General features: G+C 41.6%; 1 protein-coding gene across 7 annotated transcripts in view; it reads left to right on the plus strand.

Moving 5' to 3' along the window:
- Positions 1 to 18,799, plus strand: part of caskin1 (CASK interacting protein 1) — a 646,418-nt gene that overhangs the window by 547,742 nt on the left and 79,877 nt on the right. For all 7 annotated transcript variants that reach the window (XM_068056519.1, XM_068056520.1, XM_068056521.1 and 4 more), the window contains one exon: positions 12,817 to 13,035. In XM_068056519.1, coding sequence (XP_067912620.1) covers positions 12,817 to 13,035 — 219 coding nt within the window. The remainder of the gene's footprint in view (positions 1 to 12,816; positions 13,036 to 18,799) is intronic.

Raw genomic sequence — 18,799 nt, forward strand, 5'->3', positions numbered from 1 at the left:
GAGTTTAGAGTGTCTGTGTACATAGTGATCGTAGTCGGAGTGTCTGTGTAAATAGTGATTGAGGTCGGAGCGTCTGCATAAATAATGATGGTAGTCAGAGTGTCTGTGTAAATAGTGATTTAGGTCGGAGTGACTGTTTGAATTAGTGACTGTAGTCGGAGTGTCTGTGGAAATAGTGATTGTAGTCGATGTATCTGTATAAATAAAGATTCTGTTCAGAGTGTCTGTGTCAATAGTGATTGAGGTCAGAGTGTCTGTGTGACTAGTGATTGAGGTCGGAGTGTCTGTGTAGATAAAAATTGAGTTCAGAGTGTTTGTGTAAATCGTGATCAAGGTCAGAGTGACTGTGTAAAGCGTGATTGTAATCGATGTGTCTGTGTAAATTGTGATTGAGGTCAGAGTGACTGTGTAAATAGTGATTGAGATCGGTGTGTCTGTGTAAATTGTGATTGTAATTGGAGTGGCTGTGTAAATAGTGACTGTAGTCAGAGTGTCTGTGGAAATAGTGATTGAGGTTGGAGTGTCTGTGTAAATAGTGACTGTAGTCGGAGTGTCTGTGGAAATAGTGATTGAGGTCGAGGTGTATGTGTAAATAGTGATTGAGTTTGAGTGTCTGTGTAAATAGTGATCGTAGTCGGAGTGTCTGTGTAAATAGTGATTTAGGTCGGAGTGTCTGTTTGAATTCGTGACTGTAGTCGGAGTGTCTGTGGAAATAGTGATTGTAGTCGATGTATCTGTATAAATAAAGATTCTGTTCAGAGTGTCTGTGTAAATAGTGATTGAGGTCGAGGTGTATGTGTAAATAGTGATTGAGTTTGAGTGTCTGTGTAAATAATGATGGTAGTCAGAGTGTCTGTGTAAATAGTGATTTAGGTCGGAGTGTCTGTTTGAATTCGTGACTGTAGTCGGAGTGTCTGTGGAAATAGTGATTGTAGTCGATGTATCTGTATAAATAAAGATTCTGTTCAGAGTGTCTGTGTAAATAGTGATTGAGGTCGGAGTGTCTGTGTGACTAGTGATTGAGGTCGGAGTGTCTGTGTAGATAAAAATTGAGTTCAGAGTGTTTGTGTAAATCGTGATCAAGGTCAGAGTGTCTGTGTAAAGCGTGATTGTAATCGATGTGTCTGTGTAAATTGTGATTGAGGTCAGAGTGACTGTATAAATAGTGATTGTAATTGGAGTGGCTGTGTAAATCGTGATTGTGATCGGAGGGTCCGTGTAAACAGTGATCATGGTCAGAGAGTCTGTGCAAAGAGTGATTGAGCTCGTAGTGTCTGTCTAAATAGTGATCATGGTTGGAATGTGTGTAAATAGTGATTTTGATCAGAGTGTCTGTGTAAATAGTGAATGAGGTCGGAGTTTCTGTGTAAATAGTGATTATGATTGGAATGTCTGTGGAAATAGTGATTGTTATCGGAGTGTCTGTGTAAGTAGTGATTGGGGTTGGAGTGTCTGTCTAAATAGTGATAATGGTCGGAGTGTCTGTGTAAGTAGTGATCAAGGGCGGAGTGTCTGTTGTTACAACCAACCACTCCTGTCCAAGCCCCCAATCAAAATATTCGATTCTGATTGTGGTGGGACCAATGCACTGTTAATTCAATCCCATAGTTCCACAGGTCGGCTAACATATCATTTAAAACTTTCCAAATTGAAGAAAGACCCAGCCATATTGTACCATCTATTACCCCCCGAATGAGGCTAACCAAACCAGGTGTCTTTAAATCAATAAATTACCTCTTTAATTAGAAGAACTAAATTCTTAAGCACTATGAAGTTATAAACAACAATTAAAATTGAAAAATTAGAGTCCCTGCAAATTAACTGTCCAATGTTGCTCGATGTCCTCACAGGATGTTGCTCGAAGTCCTCACAGCATGTTGTTTGAAGTCCTCACGGGATGTTGCTTTCCTTCTCCAGCGAATTTCAACAAATAACGACTTGCACATACTTTCAATAGAATCAATCTGAGTTTAGAGTTTTTGAGGGATAAAAGATTGTCACAGTCTAACTTCCCTTTCTTCAATTTAAATTACCAGAGATCTCTGTTTTGGTTTGATGTTTTAGAATTTTGAGAGATAATAATTAAACAAACTAAATTCCTATTCCTTCAGTTTAAATGGCTGAGAGTTCTTTCTCCAAGTGCTGACACCACAGCTGTCTCTGTGTCTGTGTGTTCTGTTGGGACAAACTGTCTTCAACTCATAAGCCAGTTCAAAACTGAATTGTAACAAATGTATTGCAACAGGCCCCCTCCCAGTGGCTGTATCTATGGAAACGAGAATGCACCCTTTGAATCACACTCTCCAAATGGCTGTTTCTAAGGCAACAAAAATGCACCTTCCTGTAACTCCTAGGGCTTGCCAGCTCTTAAAGCAATACTGATCCTCTTCAAACCTTAAAGGCAAACCACATATTCCGAAAAAAACTACAGGACCATGACTCTTCCGCCCCTAGCGGAATGAAATGCCATTCCTGAAATGCGTTTCATTACAATGGGTAAAAAAAAATACAAACTGAAAAAAGGCTAACTTTTTTTTCTACGCATTTACGGATGTACACATTTCTAAGAGAAAATGTTTAGACTGCAGCAACAAGTTCCATCAGAACATTTCAGCTTTAAATTTTCAAAAGGTTGTTCCAATTAACCCATTTTAAATTTCCAAGCATACTCTTCCAATTGTTTCATGTTTTCCTTCCAGGTGTCCCTATTGTCCATCACCTCAGCCAGGTGAGCTGCACAGCTAAGAGCACTGACCTCTACTGGATTCACTATTCTCTGTGAAGTTTCTCGAGTACCCCTTAACCAATGTGGCATCACTTGACACTGGCAACCCCTGTCCGGTGTAACAGAAGCTGATTTTTTCTTACCCTGGGGTGTCAAAGGAATTTGACAGTATCCTTCCAACACATCTATCTCTTTAAGACACATTGTGATGCCCACTCTGTCCTTACAGTCCTTTAAATGAGAATTTGGATTGGAGTCTGCATTCTTTACCACAGTGACTTTTCTAGAGTCTATGCAAGTTTGAGCCGTCCCATCAGGTTTAGACATCAAGACCATCTGTGAATTCCAGCTGTCCTGACTGGGTTCATCCAAGCTGCCCTTCATCATGCATTGTACCTCTGCTTCCACTTGGGCCTGTCTGTCTGGACCTAAGCAACAAGGATGTTGTTTTAAAGGAATGGCTTCCCCCTATACCCACATCATCCGTGGCTAAGGTTGTACATCCTGGCTTATCCCTACAAACTATTTGAAACATTGTGAAAACCCTGGTTAGGACTTCATGCTTTTTTGCCTCTAAGTGTAAAAGCCTATTGTTTAATTTTCCTAGCTATTCGACATTCCCTGATTGGATAGTTGGAGGTTCAATCTGAGAATTTCCTAGGCCTGCTTCTGCCTCATCCTCACTATCCTTTTCCTTCTCCACAGTCCCGATTACCTGACATACCTGCACTGGCTTATCCTCCTCCCTGCAGTAATATGGTTTGAGCATAATAATGTGACACAACCGGCTCTTCTTCTGCTGATCAGGAGTGTCAATCAAGTAATCTACCTTACCCAATCTTTTGATCACTTTATATGGGCCATTGAACCGGGCTTTCACTGGTTCTCCCTGTGATGGTAACAACACTAATACCTCATGCCCTGGTTTTATGGTAGGTTGTGGTTTTCCCACCGTTTGACAGGTGTGGCATGCCCTACAAAATTGTCCCACATCCTTTGTAGGACCTAGCCAGTAATAATGTTTGCTTATGTGTGATTTGGTCTTCCGAATTCCCCTATGTCCTGAAAAGGGAATGTCGTGTGCTAACCTTAATAATCCTTGGCGATATTTAGGTGGTACCACTAACTGTTCAACAACTGTCCAGTCTTTGTCGGCAGGCCTATTTCCTCCTCAAAACCCCGTCTACCATATAATAGCCTTCCGGAACTCCTTTCACCTCAGCTTCTGACAGAGCCGTCTGTGCTATTTGGTAGATCTCTGGATCCACCTGCTGTGTTGCAAAGATAGACGATCTGTTAAACATCTCATTTGGATTAGCTAAATCCCAAATAAGGTTTCAGATGCCTGATTATCTATTTGTGGTGCCGCTTTTACCTCCGACAATGGATCCTGTTTAGCCATTGCTCGGGTAACTACGCACGCAGGAAATATTCCCGGAACTTGTTCCTGTAATTGTTCAGTTTCCTTAATTTCATGTGGTTCCTCTGTAATCATAGGAGAAACTGATACTTTTGATCCTGCCAAATCATTTCCTAGGACTAGATCAATTCCCTTTACTGGTAAACTGGACAACACCTACAGTTACTATCCCAGATATTAAGTCACTCTCTAGGTGTACTTTATACAAAGGTATGGGTATACACACCCCGCCAATTCCATTAACTAAAACTTTAGCATTCAAGGCGCTCTCTGATGGAAACCTCATATCTTTCCCCAGCAAGAGTGTTTGGGTTGCTCCTGTATCCCTGAGTATAATGATAGGTTTTCCTGCCTCACTTACAAGATATGGAGTTACTCTCCCCTTTGACAAAAAATCATTATAACTCTCAGGTATTTTATTCTTAACCTCTTCACTCCTTTTAGTTTTAGTATCTGATTTCACATTCCCAGCTGTCGTTAAAGCTATAGCCTGGTCTGCTATACTCTCAGTCGGGGTCTTTTCCTCTGCACTAACTTTGCATACCCCAACAAGTCTCATGGCTTTACCTCACAATTTCCAGCACTCTGAACGAAGATGACCCATTTTGTTGCAATGATAACACTTTGACTTGCGAACCTCACTTCTACCCTCAGCACCTTCCTTTCTGACCTGAGAAGGTGATCCTGGGGCATTTCCAGCTGTTCCTTCTTGTCCCCGGCTACTTGCCTTCCTTTCACTCTCCCACTTTCCATCCTTCTCGGGTTTATGGGGGTGACGGACAAAATAGGTTAGCTTATTCACAAGCTCAAAATCATCAGCAATCTCTGCTGCTTGCCTAGCTTTCAAAACTTTCAGGTTATTTATATGAGTTCTCACTTCTGAAAGAATGGAGTTCTTAAACTCTTCTAAGAGAATCAGTTCTCGAAGGTTCTCATACATGGTTTCTATCTTTAATATCCGTATCCAATGGTCAAAATTCATTTGCTTCACCCTCTCAAATTCTAAATATGTCTGCCAGTCAATCTCCGTAAGTTCCTAAACTTCTGACGGTAAGCTTCAGGGACTAGCTCACATGCAGAGAGAATGGCTTTTTTACCATCTCATAATCTGCAGTAGCCTCGTCAGAAAGCATGGCATAAGCTTCGTGAGCTCAGCCTACCAGTTTGCCCTGCATGAGCAATGTCCAGCTTTCTTTCGGCCATTTCATCTGTTTGGCTGTTTTTTCAAAAGATGTGAAAAATGCTTCTATGTCCCTTTCCTCGAACTTAGGAAGAGCCTGTATAAATTCAAATAACTTCTCGTTGGGTCCTGATCTAAATTCAGATTCTTCCTGACCCGAATTTTCCCTGGATTTAAGACTACCCCTTTATCTTAGTTCCTTCTCTTTTAATTTAAATTCCCTCTCTTCTCTTTCACTGGCTGTCTGAAGTTCAAGTTTTCTTATTCCTTTTTCCTGCTGAAGCTCCAGTTTTTTCATTTCTACTGAATCCATTGCATCACTCTCGGGCCTACTACCCTCCTGTCTTTCGTATCCGCTTTCTTGTTCCTCGTATTGCCCTTCATCTGTATTACCATCATCATCATCTTCTACCAATTCCAGATGTTCGGTTATTATTTCACTTATCTCTGCTTTTTTGCCACCTGATTTCAATTCCAACCCCAATTTCGCTGACAATTCTTTTAATTTGTGCTTAGTTAAAATTGTCAAATCACTCAGGAAAATATTCTGCTGTCCCAAAAACTCTGCTACAACCACTAATGCCATAACAATGGTATAGACTGTACCTTATTAGACAAGAGACCTGGTTCTTTTAATTTCTTTGTAATTGGTGTCAGATTTAGATCTCAACAATCAAGTTTCCAATTGATAAGTTCCCAGACTCGAGAGCAATCTGATCTGATGTCAAACGCAAGACCCCAATTTAAATAAGTTATCCCAGAGACGAGTAATTACTATAATTCCAAATGCAAGCCCTCCAAATTTGTCTGATTCTGATCCCAGATGCGAGCCATTGAATTAAATATGATTCAATTGCGAGCGAGCCCCCAATTAAGATATGATTCAAATCCCGAGAAACCCAATTAATATGTGATTCAAATGTTGAGTGAGCCCCCCAATTAATATGTTATTCAAATCCCGGGACGAGCCCCAATAAATATGTTATGACCGACCGCTCCTGTCAAAGCCCCCAATCAAAATATACAATTCTGATTGTGGTGGGACCAACGCACTGTTAATTCAATCCCGTCGTCCACAGATTGGCTAATATATCATTTAAAACTTTCCAAATTAAAGAAAGACCCAGCCAAATTGTACCATCTATTAACCCCCGAATGAGGCTAACCAAACCAGGTGCCTTTAAATCAATAAATTAACTCTTCAATTAGAAGAACTTAATTCTTAAACCAATTGGGCGGCACAGTGGCGCAGTGGTTAGCACCACAGCCTCACAGCTCCAGCGACCTGGGTTCAGTTCTGGGTACTGCCTGTGCGGAGTTTGCAAGTTCTCCCTGTGTCTGCGTGGGTTTCCGCCGGGTGCTCCGGTTTCCTCCCACCTCCAAAAGACTTGCAGGTTGATAGGTAAATTGGCCATTGTAAATTGCCCGTAGTGTAGGTAAGTGGTAGGAGAATGGTGGGGATGTGGTAGAGAATATGGGATTAATGTAGGAGTAGTATAAATGGGTGGTTGTTGATCGGCACGGACTCCATGGGCCGAAGGGCCTGTTTCAGTGCTGTATATGTAAAAAAAAACTATGAAGATATAAACAACAATTAAAATTGAAAAGTTAGAGTCCTTCCAAATATACTGTCCAATGTTGCTCGATGTCCTCACAGGATGTTGCTCGAAGTCCTCACAGGATGTTGCTTTCCTTCTCCAGCGAATTTCAACAATTAATGACTTGCAAACACTTCCAACAGAGTCAATCTGACTTTAGAGTTTTTGAGGGATAAAAGATTGTCACAGTCTATTTTCCCTTTCTTCAATTTAAATTACCAGAGATCTCTGTTTTGGCTTGATGTTTTAGAATTTTGAGAGATAATGATTAAACAGACTAAATTCCTATTCCTTCAGTTTAAATGGCTGAGAGCTCTTTCTCCAAGTGCTGACACCACAGCTGTTTTTGTGTCTATGTGTTCTGTTAGGACAAACTGTCTTCAACTCATAAGCCAGTTCAAAACTGAATTGTAACAAATGTATTGCATCAGGCTCACTCCCAGTGGCTGTATCTATGGTAACGGGAATGCATCCTTTGAATCATACTCTCCAAATGGCTGTTTCTAAGGCAACAAAAATGCATCTTCCTATATCTCCTAGGGCTTGCCGGCTCTTAAAGCAATACTGATCCTCTGCAAACCTTAAAGGCAAACCGCATATTCCAAAAAAAAACTACAGGACCATGACACTGTGTAAATATTGATTGAAGTCGGAGTGTCTGTGTAAATAGTGAATGTGATCGGAGTTTGTGTGTGAATGTTATGAGCAGTAGTGTGAGATTGGTTGTCAGTTGTATTTCTTCAGTCTTCTCTCTACAGTGACTGATTTTGAGTTGAATGAAACCGGTAATTTAAGTGTGGACATTAAGGCTGTGTCTGCCATTGTAAATATTAAATTGTAAAAGCACCGATAAAAATTAAAAGTAGCTGCCTTGTATATATTGCCTGAATTGCAGAACACCTGTGTGAAATCGCAGACCTGCTGCCTTAGTACAGTGAGTCAAACTGGATGACCAGCCATCAGCAGTTGCCCTGGAGTGCTACAGACCTTCCTGATTACTAGATAAACACATGAGTGAGAGACGAATAGAGGGTTATGCTGATAGGGCTAGATGAAGAAGGGTGGCCGAAGGCTCGTGTGGAGCATAAGTACTGGCTAATTGGGCCGAATGGCCAGTTTCTGTGCTGTACATTCTATGTAGGGGGAAATTTACTGCAGGTTCCCCTTTACCAAGAACATCAGCGAGATTGACTCAGTTCCAATTTTCTATCACTATGCAACTCAGGCTAAGCTCTTGTCACATGAGAACATAAGAAATAGGAGCAGGAGTGGACCATATGGCCCATTGAGCCTGCTCCACCATTTAATACGATCATGGCTAATCTTCAGCCTCAACTCCACTTTCCAGCCTGCTCCCCATATCCGTTGATTCCCCGAGAGACCAAAAATCTGTCTATCTCAGCCTTGAATATGTTAGGAAGACAGCAGGTATTGGAAATAACCTGCCAAATAGCAGCAGTGTAACTCTCAGTTCTTACTAAAGATAGAATTAGGGGATGATGTCCCTCATTATGCTGTGTGGCTATCTGTGAATATGCAGCGGGTACCTCAGCAAGCATCAACAAGAGAGAGGCAGTAGCAGCATTAACAAAGGTAGCGCAGTCGGGAGAAGTTTGCCCTGTGCCCAAGACAGTAACTGTGTTTGTAAGGAACAGGCTTACAGGAGATCTTTACATCGAGAGACAGAATCGAGGTCATGCTGCAGTTTATCAGATCATAATCTTCAAGGTTTTGGAAAAGATAAAGATCAAGTCTTATAAAAGCAAAATACAGCGGATGCTGGAAATCTGAAATAAAAACAAGAAATGCTGGAACCACTCAGCAGGTCTGGCAGCATCTGTGGAAAGAGAAACAGAGTTAACGTTTCGGGTCAGTGACCCTTCTTCGGATCAAGTCTTAGTCCAGAAGCTGGGATTGACAATTCTAGTATCAAAAAAGCAGAAACAAACCAAAGAAAGGTGACTCCCATTGGCTGATGTTGCAAGGATTAAGGGACATAGATTTTAAGGTTTTGGGTAAGAGATGCAGGGGGAATTTGAGGAAGAGTTTTTTACACAGCGATTGGTAATGACCTGGAACTCGCTGCCCATGAGGGCGGTGGAAGTGGTGATGGTGAATGATTTCAAAAGCAAATTGGATGAGTACATGAGGGAGATAAACTTTCAGGGCGACATGGATAGAGCAGGGGAATGGGACTGATTGGATTGCATGGACTGGATGGGCCGAATGACCTCCTTCTGTGCTGTTATGACTCTAAATATCCGGGAGCGGCAAAGTGTCTCTGAAATGTAGGCTGACGATCTCCCTGCATCATTCCTGCCATTTCTCGCTGAGGGTGGCCTTGCTCCTGAATAAAACCTATCCATTAATGTGCAGGCAGGCTCTGCCGCTAATGTACAGACTCAACACTAATGTGACTTCCTGATCCCGTTAAGCCTCTGGAAGTGATCGCTGTGATGGTGGAAGCATGGTGCGCCTGCCATGGACAAAGTGATATCACAAACAATAGCCTCCATATCCCATCATCACAGACTCCTGACCCCATTACCCAACCACACAGGCCATTAAAAGCAGCAGAAGTATAGATATCCAACTTACCCCACGCAGCCTTGAGCAGAGTTCCAGGTATTTAACATTTTAAACATTATTTCAATTTAATTAAAAACTGCCTACCTATTAGAGCATGACTCTAGTGACAGATCTCCACTCACAGCTGTCATGAAAGGACACTCCTGTGATGGAATTTAGAATTACCTGGAGGAGGACACATAGCCTTTTGTGCACACAGATCAATATTTTCTTTTTCTACTCAGGCAGTAATCTTCGACTGATTTGAAGTATTGGTGACTAAAATCAATCTGATCAGGTCAGGATAATTCAGGGTTGGAATATGGCTCATCGCTCATCCCTAATGGTGGCTATCCTTTCAGAGTTGGTTCTGTCTGAACTCTGTCCTATTGATGGATACTTTAATGGGTTCCTAACCAAGGCTTGCTCATTAGATATAAGCCAATTATGCCAAAGAGGTTGGTCAGGTTCCTACAGGGCGTGGAGCTCAGTAAAGCAACCAACCTTCGCACTGCCACAGACTGCTCGGGTTTATTTAACAGCCTTATGTCCCCAAATCTTTGGGGTGCAAAGTGACCATTTGATGTGGTTATTTGTTTCGTGATCAAATATATTTTCATTAATTCATTTTCGGGATGTGGGCGTTGCTGGCAAGACCAGCATCTATTGCCCATCCCTAATTGCCCTCGAGTAGCTGGTGGTGAGCTGCCTTCTTGAATACAACTGAGTGACTTGCTCGGCATTTTCAGAGGGTGGTTAAGAGTCAACCATGTCAGCGTGGAACTGGAGTCACATATAGACTAGATCAGGTACAGATGGTAGATGTCCTTCTCTCAAGGACATCAGTAAAGCAGTTGGGTTTTTCGAATAATCTGACAGCTTTTTATTTCCAGATTTTTTAAACTGAATTCTCAGACGGCCCTGGTGGAATTTTAAGTCATATTCTCTGGATTATTAATCTCGGCTTCTGGGCTATAGCCCAGTAATAACCACAACACTACCATACCCCTATTACACTTCATAACTGTAATATGCATGTTTAAATATCTGTGAATTAACACAGTATAGGCTGTGACGTTCGTAGTCATACCAGTTTAGACTTAGATATGCCCAGTGGGTTCATTGGTAAAGGCAGCATGTAATATGTAACAAAGCTCTATATAAACCAGGAGATGGCAGGGTTGATTCATCACCTGGGCTACTGATCTCAACCAACATGGCAGTAGGAATACTGCAATCAGGTCGACCCAATAGAGTGGGGGGAAATTAGCCAATAACCACTGCTACATTGTGCAGGTGGGGAGACACAGGCTGGGGACAAGATCTGTCTTGGCTGTGATGCCCCTTACAGCCAAATAGCTTGCTTGTGCACAGTTGAAACATGGTCTCTGCAGAGTCACATAGAAGCCAGATTTCTTCCTCAAAAGCATATTAGTGAAGCAGAGGGTTTTTTTTTAACAACAATTCAGTAGTAGTAGTCTCGTGGTCACCATTACGGATACTAGCTTTTTAATTCCAGATTTATTTAATTCATTGAATTTAAATCCCCCAGCTCCTAGGATGGGATTTGAACACATGTCTCCATATTAATAATCTAGGTCTCTGGGTTACTAGCCCAGTAACATAATCACTATGCTACAGTTCCTCATGTTGCTATAAGGGCTGCTTCCTTCATTTTTCCTGCTCAAATCCCATGGTTTGGTGGACTAGCCTGTTTCACAGACCACTGGATATTTTGTGATAAGCCAAGATATTGGACAATATCATTGAGCTGTATATAGATTACAGTACCACATTGCCTTCATGAACGAGTGCCAGTACTAAATGTTATCCTGGAAGATGAGGGGGCAAACATTTGCTATAAACCTCAAAGTTGCTAATAATAAACATTAGAAAATTTTTGAAAAGCATAGAATATTTTAACAATTGGAATATCTTCCGAATGTTACAATGACCAATGGCTTAAAATTGGTCAATACCTTTAATTTTCTTAGTCAAGCAAATAATGTTGCTCACTCACCCATTCTAAATGGATTGTTTCAATGCCTATGTCATGATTTAAATCCAATTCATGCTCTCCTTGTATTATATTTTCAACTCATGACTTCATCTAGTCGAAGCTCATCTGAGGAAGGGGAAAACATGGCTTAAATAACAAAATTTATCTCAGTAAGTTGGAATGCACTGTCGGAAAGGGTGTTGGAAGCAGATTCAATAGTAACTTTCAAAAGGGAATTAAATATATACCTGAAAAGGAAAATATTCTAGTGCCATGGGAAAAATCAGGGTAGTGAGACTAATTGGATAGCTCTACCAAAGAGCCAGCACAGGCACGATGGGCTGAATGGCCTCCTTCTGTGCTGTTAGATTCTATGACGTGTCAATTAACTGTCCAAACTTAAGAAGAACTCTGTGTAGTTGGGATTCACCTCAGAAAGAAAGCTTAGCAACATCGCCTCCTTCTGCACAGTAACAATTCTGTGATTCAGTAAAAGCAAAAACACTTTGAAATAAAATATCGGTTAATCATTCTGTAGAAACCTAGAAATTGGAATACAAGATAAGAAGGCTCATGTCACCTGTGTCACAAGTAATGATAATGATAGGGTCGATGGTGAGAAACTATTTCCTCCATTGGGGCAGTCCAGAATCAGGGGGCATTACCTGAAAATTAAAGCCAGACTGTTCAGGGGTGATGTCAGGAAGCACGTCTTCGCACAAAAGGGAGTGGAAATCTGGAACTCACTCCCCTCAAAGAGCTGTTGAGGCTGGGGCCTCACATGAACATTTCAAAACTGAGATTGATAGATTTTTGTTAGTTAAGGATATTAAGGGCTATGGAACCAAGGCGGGCCAATGGAGTTAAGATGCAGATCGGCCGTGCTCTAATTGAATGGTGGAAGAGGCCTGAGGAGGGCTGAATGGCCTACTCTTGTTCCTTTGTTCCCACGTAATGTACGGGAGAAAGTTGGGGTCATAAATGGAACAGTAACCTCTTCTCTTCTGATAGCCACTTCTGGCACTAAGCAGGGTCAAGGATGAATGTTATTTTGTGAATATGTTCAGATACTTAATGTATACCGATGCCTGCCTAAAGGAAACAAGACGTGAAGACAGGAATGTACAAAATGGTGCAGCCTTTGAAAATATCATTATGCACTAATCAGCACATTTGTTGTCCTAACACAGTATGGTGTTACGGAGCATGGTAACAGTTAAAAGGCGTCATTATTATTTGCTAACAGCATTTAAGTTTGGGGCTTTTTTTTGTTGTTACTTTCTACATTTTGCTTTTCTTTTTCTTTTCTTTGTTTCAACATTTTAGGTTCTTGGGACGCAGTTATTTATGCCCACAGTTCTCAGCAATATCACAAGATACAGCTCACGGCCTATGGCACAGCAATAGTCAATGGTGACTCCTCTCATCACTTCAGTTCCCTGCCACCACCCCCTCCACCTCCACCTTTCCATCATCAGCCACTTTTCAGTTCCTTTGGTTATGACAGAGCCAATAGCTGTATAGAAGAATTACCCCATGGACAAGGTAGTCTATCAAATGCTTCTTTCTTTTATTTTTGCCCAGGGTTTTCCAAAAGGTAATCTCAATAAGGTTCCTCCCAGTTTCTTTTGGGAACCAATAAATCACCAAATTGCTAAATACTAAAATCAGATGTGTGTTGCTTTTCCCCCCACCTCCAACTTTATTGGTTACTTCTGGGAAACCCTGTGCCATTTGTATGAGAAATATGCCTTAATTTTCATGTGTTTAATTTTTAATTTTCCTTGTTTTGTTGAAGGACGGCTCATGTTTAAAATAGTAATAATTGTCTATAGGTAGCATCTTATCACAGCAATAAGCTAAAGAACCAGAGGCGAGAAGAGGAAATCTTTTTTTTTTACACAGCGAGTTATTATGACCTGGAACGTGCTGCTTAAAAGGGTGGTGGAAGCAGATTCAATAGTAACTTTCAAAAGAGGTTTGGATATATACTTCAGAGGGAAAAGAATTGCAGGGTTGTGGTGAAAGAGCAGGGGAATGGGACTAATTGGAAAACACTACCAAAGAGCCAGCACAGGCACAATGGGTCCAATGGCCTCCTTCTGTGCTATAAGATTCTATGGTTCTATGAAAACGTGTCAAAGGACTTCACATAGTGGGAGTGATTTTCACTTTGTGGAATAACGCAAAATGGGTGATAGTGATTGGTCAGCCCATTTTACATCTGTCATAACTTTTATTTCCATTAAAGTCAACTGGAATAACGATCAGGAGAGATATAAAACAGACTGCAATTTGGTATCATTCATTTCACATCTTCGCCAGACTCAAACTCTACCTCAATAAGTTACATTTTGAGGTCAAATGAATTGTTATGCAGGGAACAAGTCTGGTAGCTGGGGCTTTGAGAATGCCAGTGAATTTTTTTTTTGTATTCTTTCATGGGATGTGGGCGTCACTGGCAAGGCCAGCATTTGTTGCCCATCCCTATATTGCCCTTAACAACTGAGTAGCTTGCTAGACCATTTCAGAGTCAACTACATTACTGTGGGTCTGGAGTCACATATAGGCCATCAGATGTCCTTCCCTAAAGGACATTAGTGAACCAGATGAGTTTTTAATGACAATTGATGATAGTCTCAGTAATAGCACCATACACCCATTTTAATTCCAGATTTTTATTAATTAATTGGCTTTAAATTCCACCAGCAGCCATAGTGGGATTTGCATCCATGTCCCCAGGGAATTAGTCTAGCCCTGTGGATCATTAGCCCAGTGATGTTACCACTATGCCACCATCTGCCCTTGATCTCATTTATTGTCACTGGATACCAAATTTTGTCTGTAACATTCACAGCCCCTTTGGACAAACTCTTCTTACGATAAGGGGTCTATAATACTCCCTTTGAAACAAATAAGGTAATGTACAAAGCTCACACAGTATAGCATTGAAGGAGACATAGATCCACGTTTTTAAAAATTATAATGAAAACTGAAATGAATTAAGGCAAATGAATATAGAGAAGTTCTTTCTGCAGAAGCTTTAGAAGTAAATTATGGGATTTGAATGGAAGCTAATGAAGTCTATTGAGCTAAATACAGCTAATGATATAAATATTTCAAACTTAACAGTTGCAAACTTATGGGGTAGACTGCCTTCTAACAGGGAATGTGGACTCTGCATTAACATTTTGAATGGCATACTTTTCAGAAACAAATTAATTCAGCAGCAAGCAGAAAGGAGGAACAGCCACCTGCCTTGACTAGCAGTATAGTGTGGTTGCTTTGCACCTGTCCAAGCAACAAAATGGATGTCAGTTCTGACTGCACACACTATCCTGGCGAGTGAGGCAGGGCTTGAGTCTGTTGGAATCACGGAATGTTGGAACATGGCCGCTTGGCCCTGATCTCCAACATATTGCTTTTCTCCTAGTGTCCAAATATGAAGTGGATTTAACAAAGGGAGTACCTGATTACCTGATTGCCCTCTCTTGGAATGGCTCATGTGACAAGCCAACTTGTGAATGGTAAAGGGGGTGAAGTTGATTGAGACGAATGTCCTTCCTTTGATGGCGAGCAAGTATCTGAGTTTCTTTTGCTATTCGTTCATGGGTTGTGGGTGCGCTGACAAGGCCAGCATTTGCTGCCCATCCCTAATTGCCCTTGAGAAGATGGTGGCGAGCTGCCTTCTTGAACCGCTGCAGTCCATCCTTTTCAACTTTAGTAAAGCAGTTTTGTGTGAGGCTTGCTAGGCCATTTCAGAGGGCAGTTAAGAGTCAACTGATTGCTGTGGGCCTGGAGTTACATGTAGACCAGACAAGGGGGTAAGGACAACAGATATCCTTCCCTAAAGGGCAGTGGTGAACCAGATGGGTTTTTAAAACAGTTAGTGGTGGTTTCATGGTCACCAATGGTGAGACCAGCTCTCAGTTCCAGGTTTTTATTAAGTAATTGACTTTAAATTCCGCCAGCTGCCGTGGTGGGATTTGAACCTGTCTCCCTAGAGTATTAGCCTGGGTCTCTGGCTTAGTAGTCCAGTGACATTACCACTACGCCACCGTATGCCCCATATTTTTTCTGAGGATGTAGGTGTCGCTGGCAAGTCCAGCATTTTTGGCCATCCCTAATTGCTCTTGAGAAGGTGAAGGAATGGTGATATATTTCCAAGTCAGGATGGTGTGTGACTTGGTGGAGAACCTGGAGATGGTGGTGTTCCCATGTGCCGGCTGCCCTTGTCCTTCCATGTGGTTGAGGTCGCAGTTTTAGAAGGTGCTGTTGAAGAGGCCTTGGCAAGTTGCTGTAATGCATCTTGTAGATGGTACAATTATTGTACTATGGATAGTTATTTTATTTCATTTGGCTAGCAGTAGGGGAGGAGGCTGCAATTTGCCTCAACATTACCGGGTAAGGAAAGGGAATTCAGCCATGGTTTTTGCTGTTGATCCCTGCCAATAAATGGACCCCAGATGCAGGCAGAAAGGGGTTTCTTGAGTGATGCCCACCTGCAGCTCAATACCGCCTTATGTCAAAACTCATATATAGATAATGGCCACTTGAGCAAGGTACCAGAGGCAACGAAAAGCCCATAGAAACTGTAACCCAGTAAGGAGTCCACAACTTCAGGAGAGGTGGAGGGAAGAAAGACTGGGAGAAAAGAATGAGGAATGTAACGCTCAACAAGGAAGGTATGTCTAAATCTACTTCACTCATTTATGCATTATATTTAAGCACAGTGGAAAGTATCCATGAGATCTACTGTATATTTCAAATGTACATTTTTCAGCTGCTATGTCAAGGCAACCAACAGCAAGGCTGGAATTGTTGGGTCTGTTGCTTTAGATTTTCTCAACTTAGCTTAGAGCTGGGCCCTTTAGGAGTGAAAGCACATTTTCACACAAAGGTTTGTGGAAATCTAGAACTCTCTCCTTCCAAAAGGCCAAGGATGCTGGCAATCAATTGAAATTTTCAAGACTGAGATCTGTAGATTTCTGTTGGGTAAGGGTGTCAAGGGATATGGAGCACGATGGAGTTGAGATGGATTGACCATGATCTGATTGAATAGGCCTATGCCTCATCCTATGTTCTGAAAGTTACAAGCACTACCATCTTGAAGACCTTTAAAATCAGTCAACCACCACTTCCAAATAAAGGAAGATTAAACGTGCCTGAAGGCACAAATTTTGTTGTTGAAATCAATGCTCCCGTGCAATCCTTTTGTAATGAAATCTCATTTGCTGCGTTAGAATGTCACTATTGAGAGACGTATTGAAGTGTAGGACAGATGGTAATTTACTGGGAGACAGACGAAACAGACTTAAATCAATATTTCCGGAGCATGGAAACCTGCTACTGAGCACAGATGGAGAAGAATGGGGAATTAGAGAGTGAGGTGGGTGATTGAAGACTGTCATTATATTGCCAGTTATCTCAGCAGGCAGTGTTATTCATTGCAGGTTGGTTAATAAGTGTTAGCATAACACAGAACATAGGAAGCATAGAAGCAGGAGGAGGCCATTCAACCCCTCAAACCTGTTCTGCCATCATTCACTGAGATCATGGCTGATCTGCACCCTAACACCATATACCTGCCTTTGCCCCATAACACTTAATGCAGTGAAGTCAGGCCCCAACTAAACTACAAAACACACTGGTGTGTGACCCACTGCCCACAACCCTCTGCCAATGGACGCAGTCCCACATCACTTGGGTTTGACACAGTATGAACCATAACTCCAGCTCAATGTATGGTAATGCTTAAAAAGTTCCTACGAAGTTTATAAACTTAGTAGAGAGGCTTGTTTTAATACTTTGAGAAAATGGGCACTCCTGTCATGCTTTAAGATCGATTGCCCGGGAGTGCACGCACGTATTGCACAGAGCTGCCTGCTATGCATCAACAGTGTGATTGGCAGCCTGGCATTATAACAGGAACCTTTGCAAAATACCCCACCCACGCTACAGCCTAAGATCCAGTACCAGTAAAAGTATCTGTGCTGGTCAGCTCCATGTACTTTCTCCTTCTCTGCTCCCCTTCCCCTTGCTCATATTCAACGAATCACATTATATTTCCAACTCATTAAATCATGGAAGAAGCAGATGAATTTTAAAGCCCTATGGCACATCAAGAAATACTTTTTTTATATATATATAAGCTACATGCTAGAACACTTTCCCATTGCCTTGAGTGAATCATAGAATGATATAGTTCAGCCCATCATGCCTGTGCTGGCTCTTTGAAATTCATCTCACTCCCCCTGCTCTTTCCCCATAGCCCTGCAAAATTTTCCCCTACAATTATTTATCCAATTGCCCTTTGGAAAGTTACTATTGAATCTGCTTCCATCACCCTTTCAGGCAGCAGATTCCATATCACAATAACTCGCTGAGGAAATGTGTTTTTCCTCATGTTGCCTGTGGTTCTTAAATCTGTGGCCTCTGGTTACCCACCCTCCTGCCAGTGGAAACAGTTTCTCCCTATTTACTCTGCCAAAACCCTTCATCATTTTGAACACCTCTATTAAATCTCCTCTTAACCCTTTGTGCTCTAAGCAGAGCAATCCCAGCATCTCTAGCCTCTCCACTTTATTAATCCAATAAAAAACAGTTGCATTTTCCACTGTTGCCATGACAATATGCAGCAGCAGGGAATGAATCAAAGACGGGCAGCACTTTTGTTTATTGAAACTGACAAAAGTGATCACAGCTTCATCACGCATCGGCAAATATTACACAGTGTAATTAACAGTAGGCAAGGCTCCCAGCCATAATGTGTGGAGCCCCGCCACCCACCCCCCCCCCCACCCCGTAGCTGACCTATAGTAGAAAGCAATACATACAGCATTTCAATTAGATGTAAAACAAACCTTCCCTGATACATGAATTTGGAGTGAATAAACTATGCTTCAATGATCCTCAATATAACTGGTTTTCCTCAACAGATGTTAAATTATAGTCACGCTGTCCAGATACGCAACCCCACTTGAAAGAGTGATATCCTGCAAATTCTGAGCTGCTTATGTTAGGAGTAATGTAGTTCATTAATTCCCTGAACATCTTTTTAAATTTTCAATATTCCATCTCAAAAGCTGCAATTGTAAATACTAAACCAGGATCATGCATTTCTCTGTGATCTTTGACCTCTCAGTACGTGAATACAGGTCTGCAACTTTAGAATGAACACTCCTTTATCTTTGGCTGACTGCTTCTATTGGCTTGTAATGTGCTTCTTTGGTTTAACGTTGTCTTTTGGATGCCGCTAATGGCTCAGTTGGTACATGTACTTTATGCTGTGGTGTTGAGCCATGGGTCA

The sequence above is a fragment of the Heterodontus francisci genome, chromosome 24 (assembly GCF_036365525.1).
Source record: "Heterodontus francisci isolate sHetFra1 chromosome 24, sHetFra1.hap1, whole genome shotgun sequence".
Classification (NCBI taxonomy): domain Eukaryota; kingdom Metazoa; phylum Chordata; class Chondrichthyes; order Heterodontiformes; family Heterodontidae; genus Heterodontus; species Heterodontus francisci.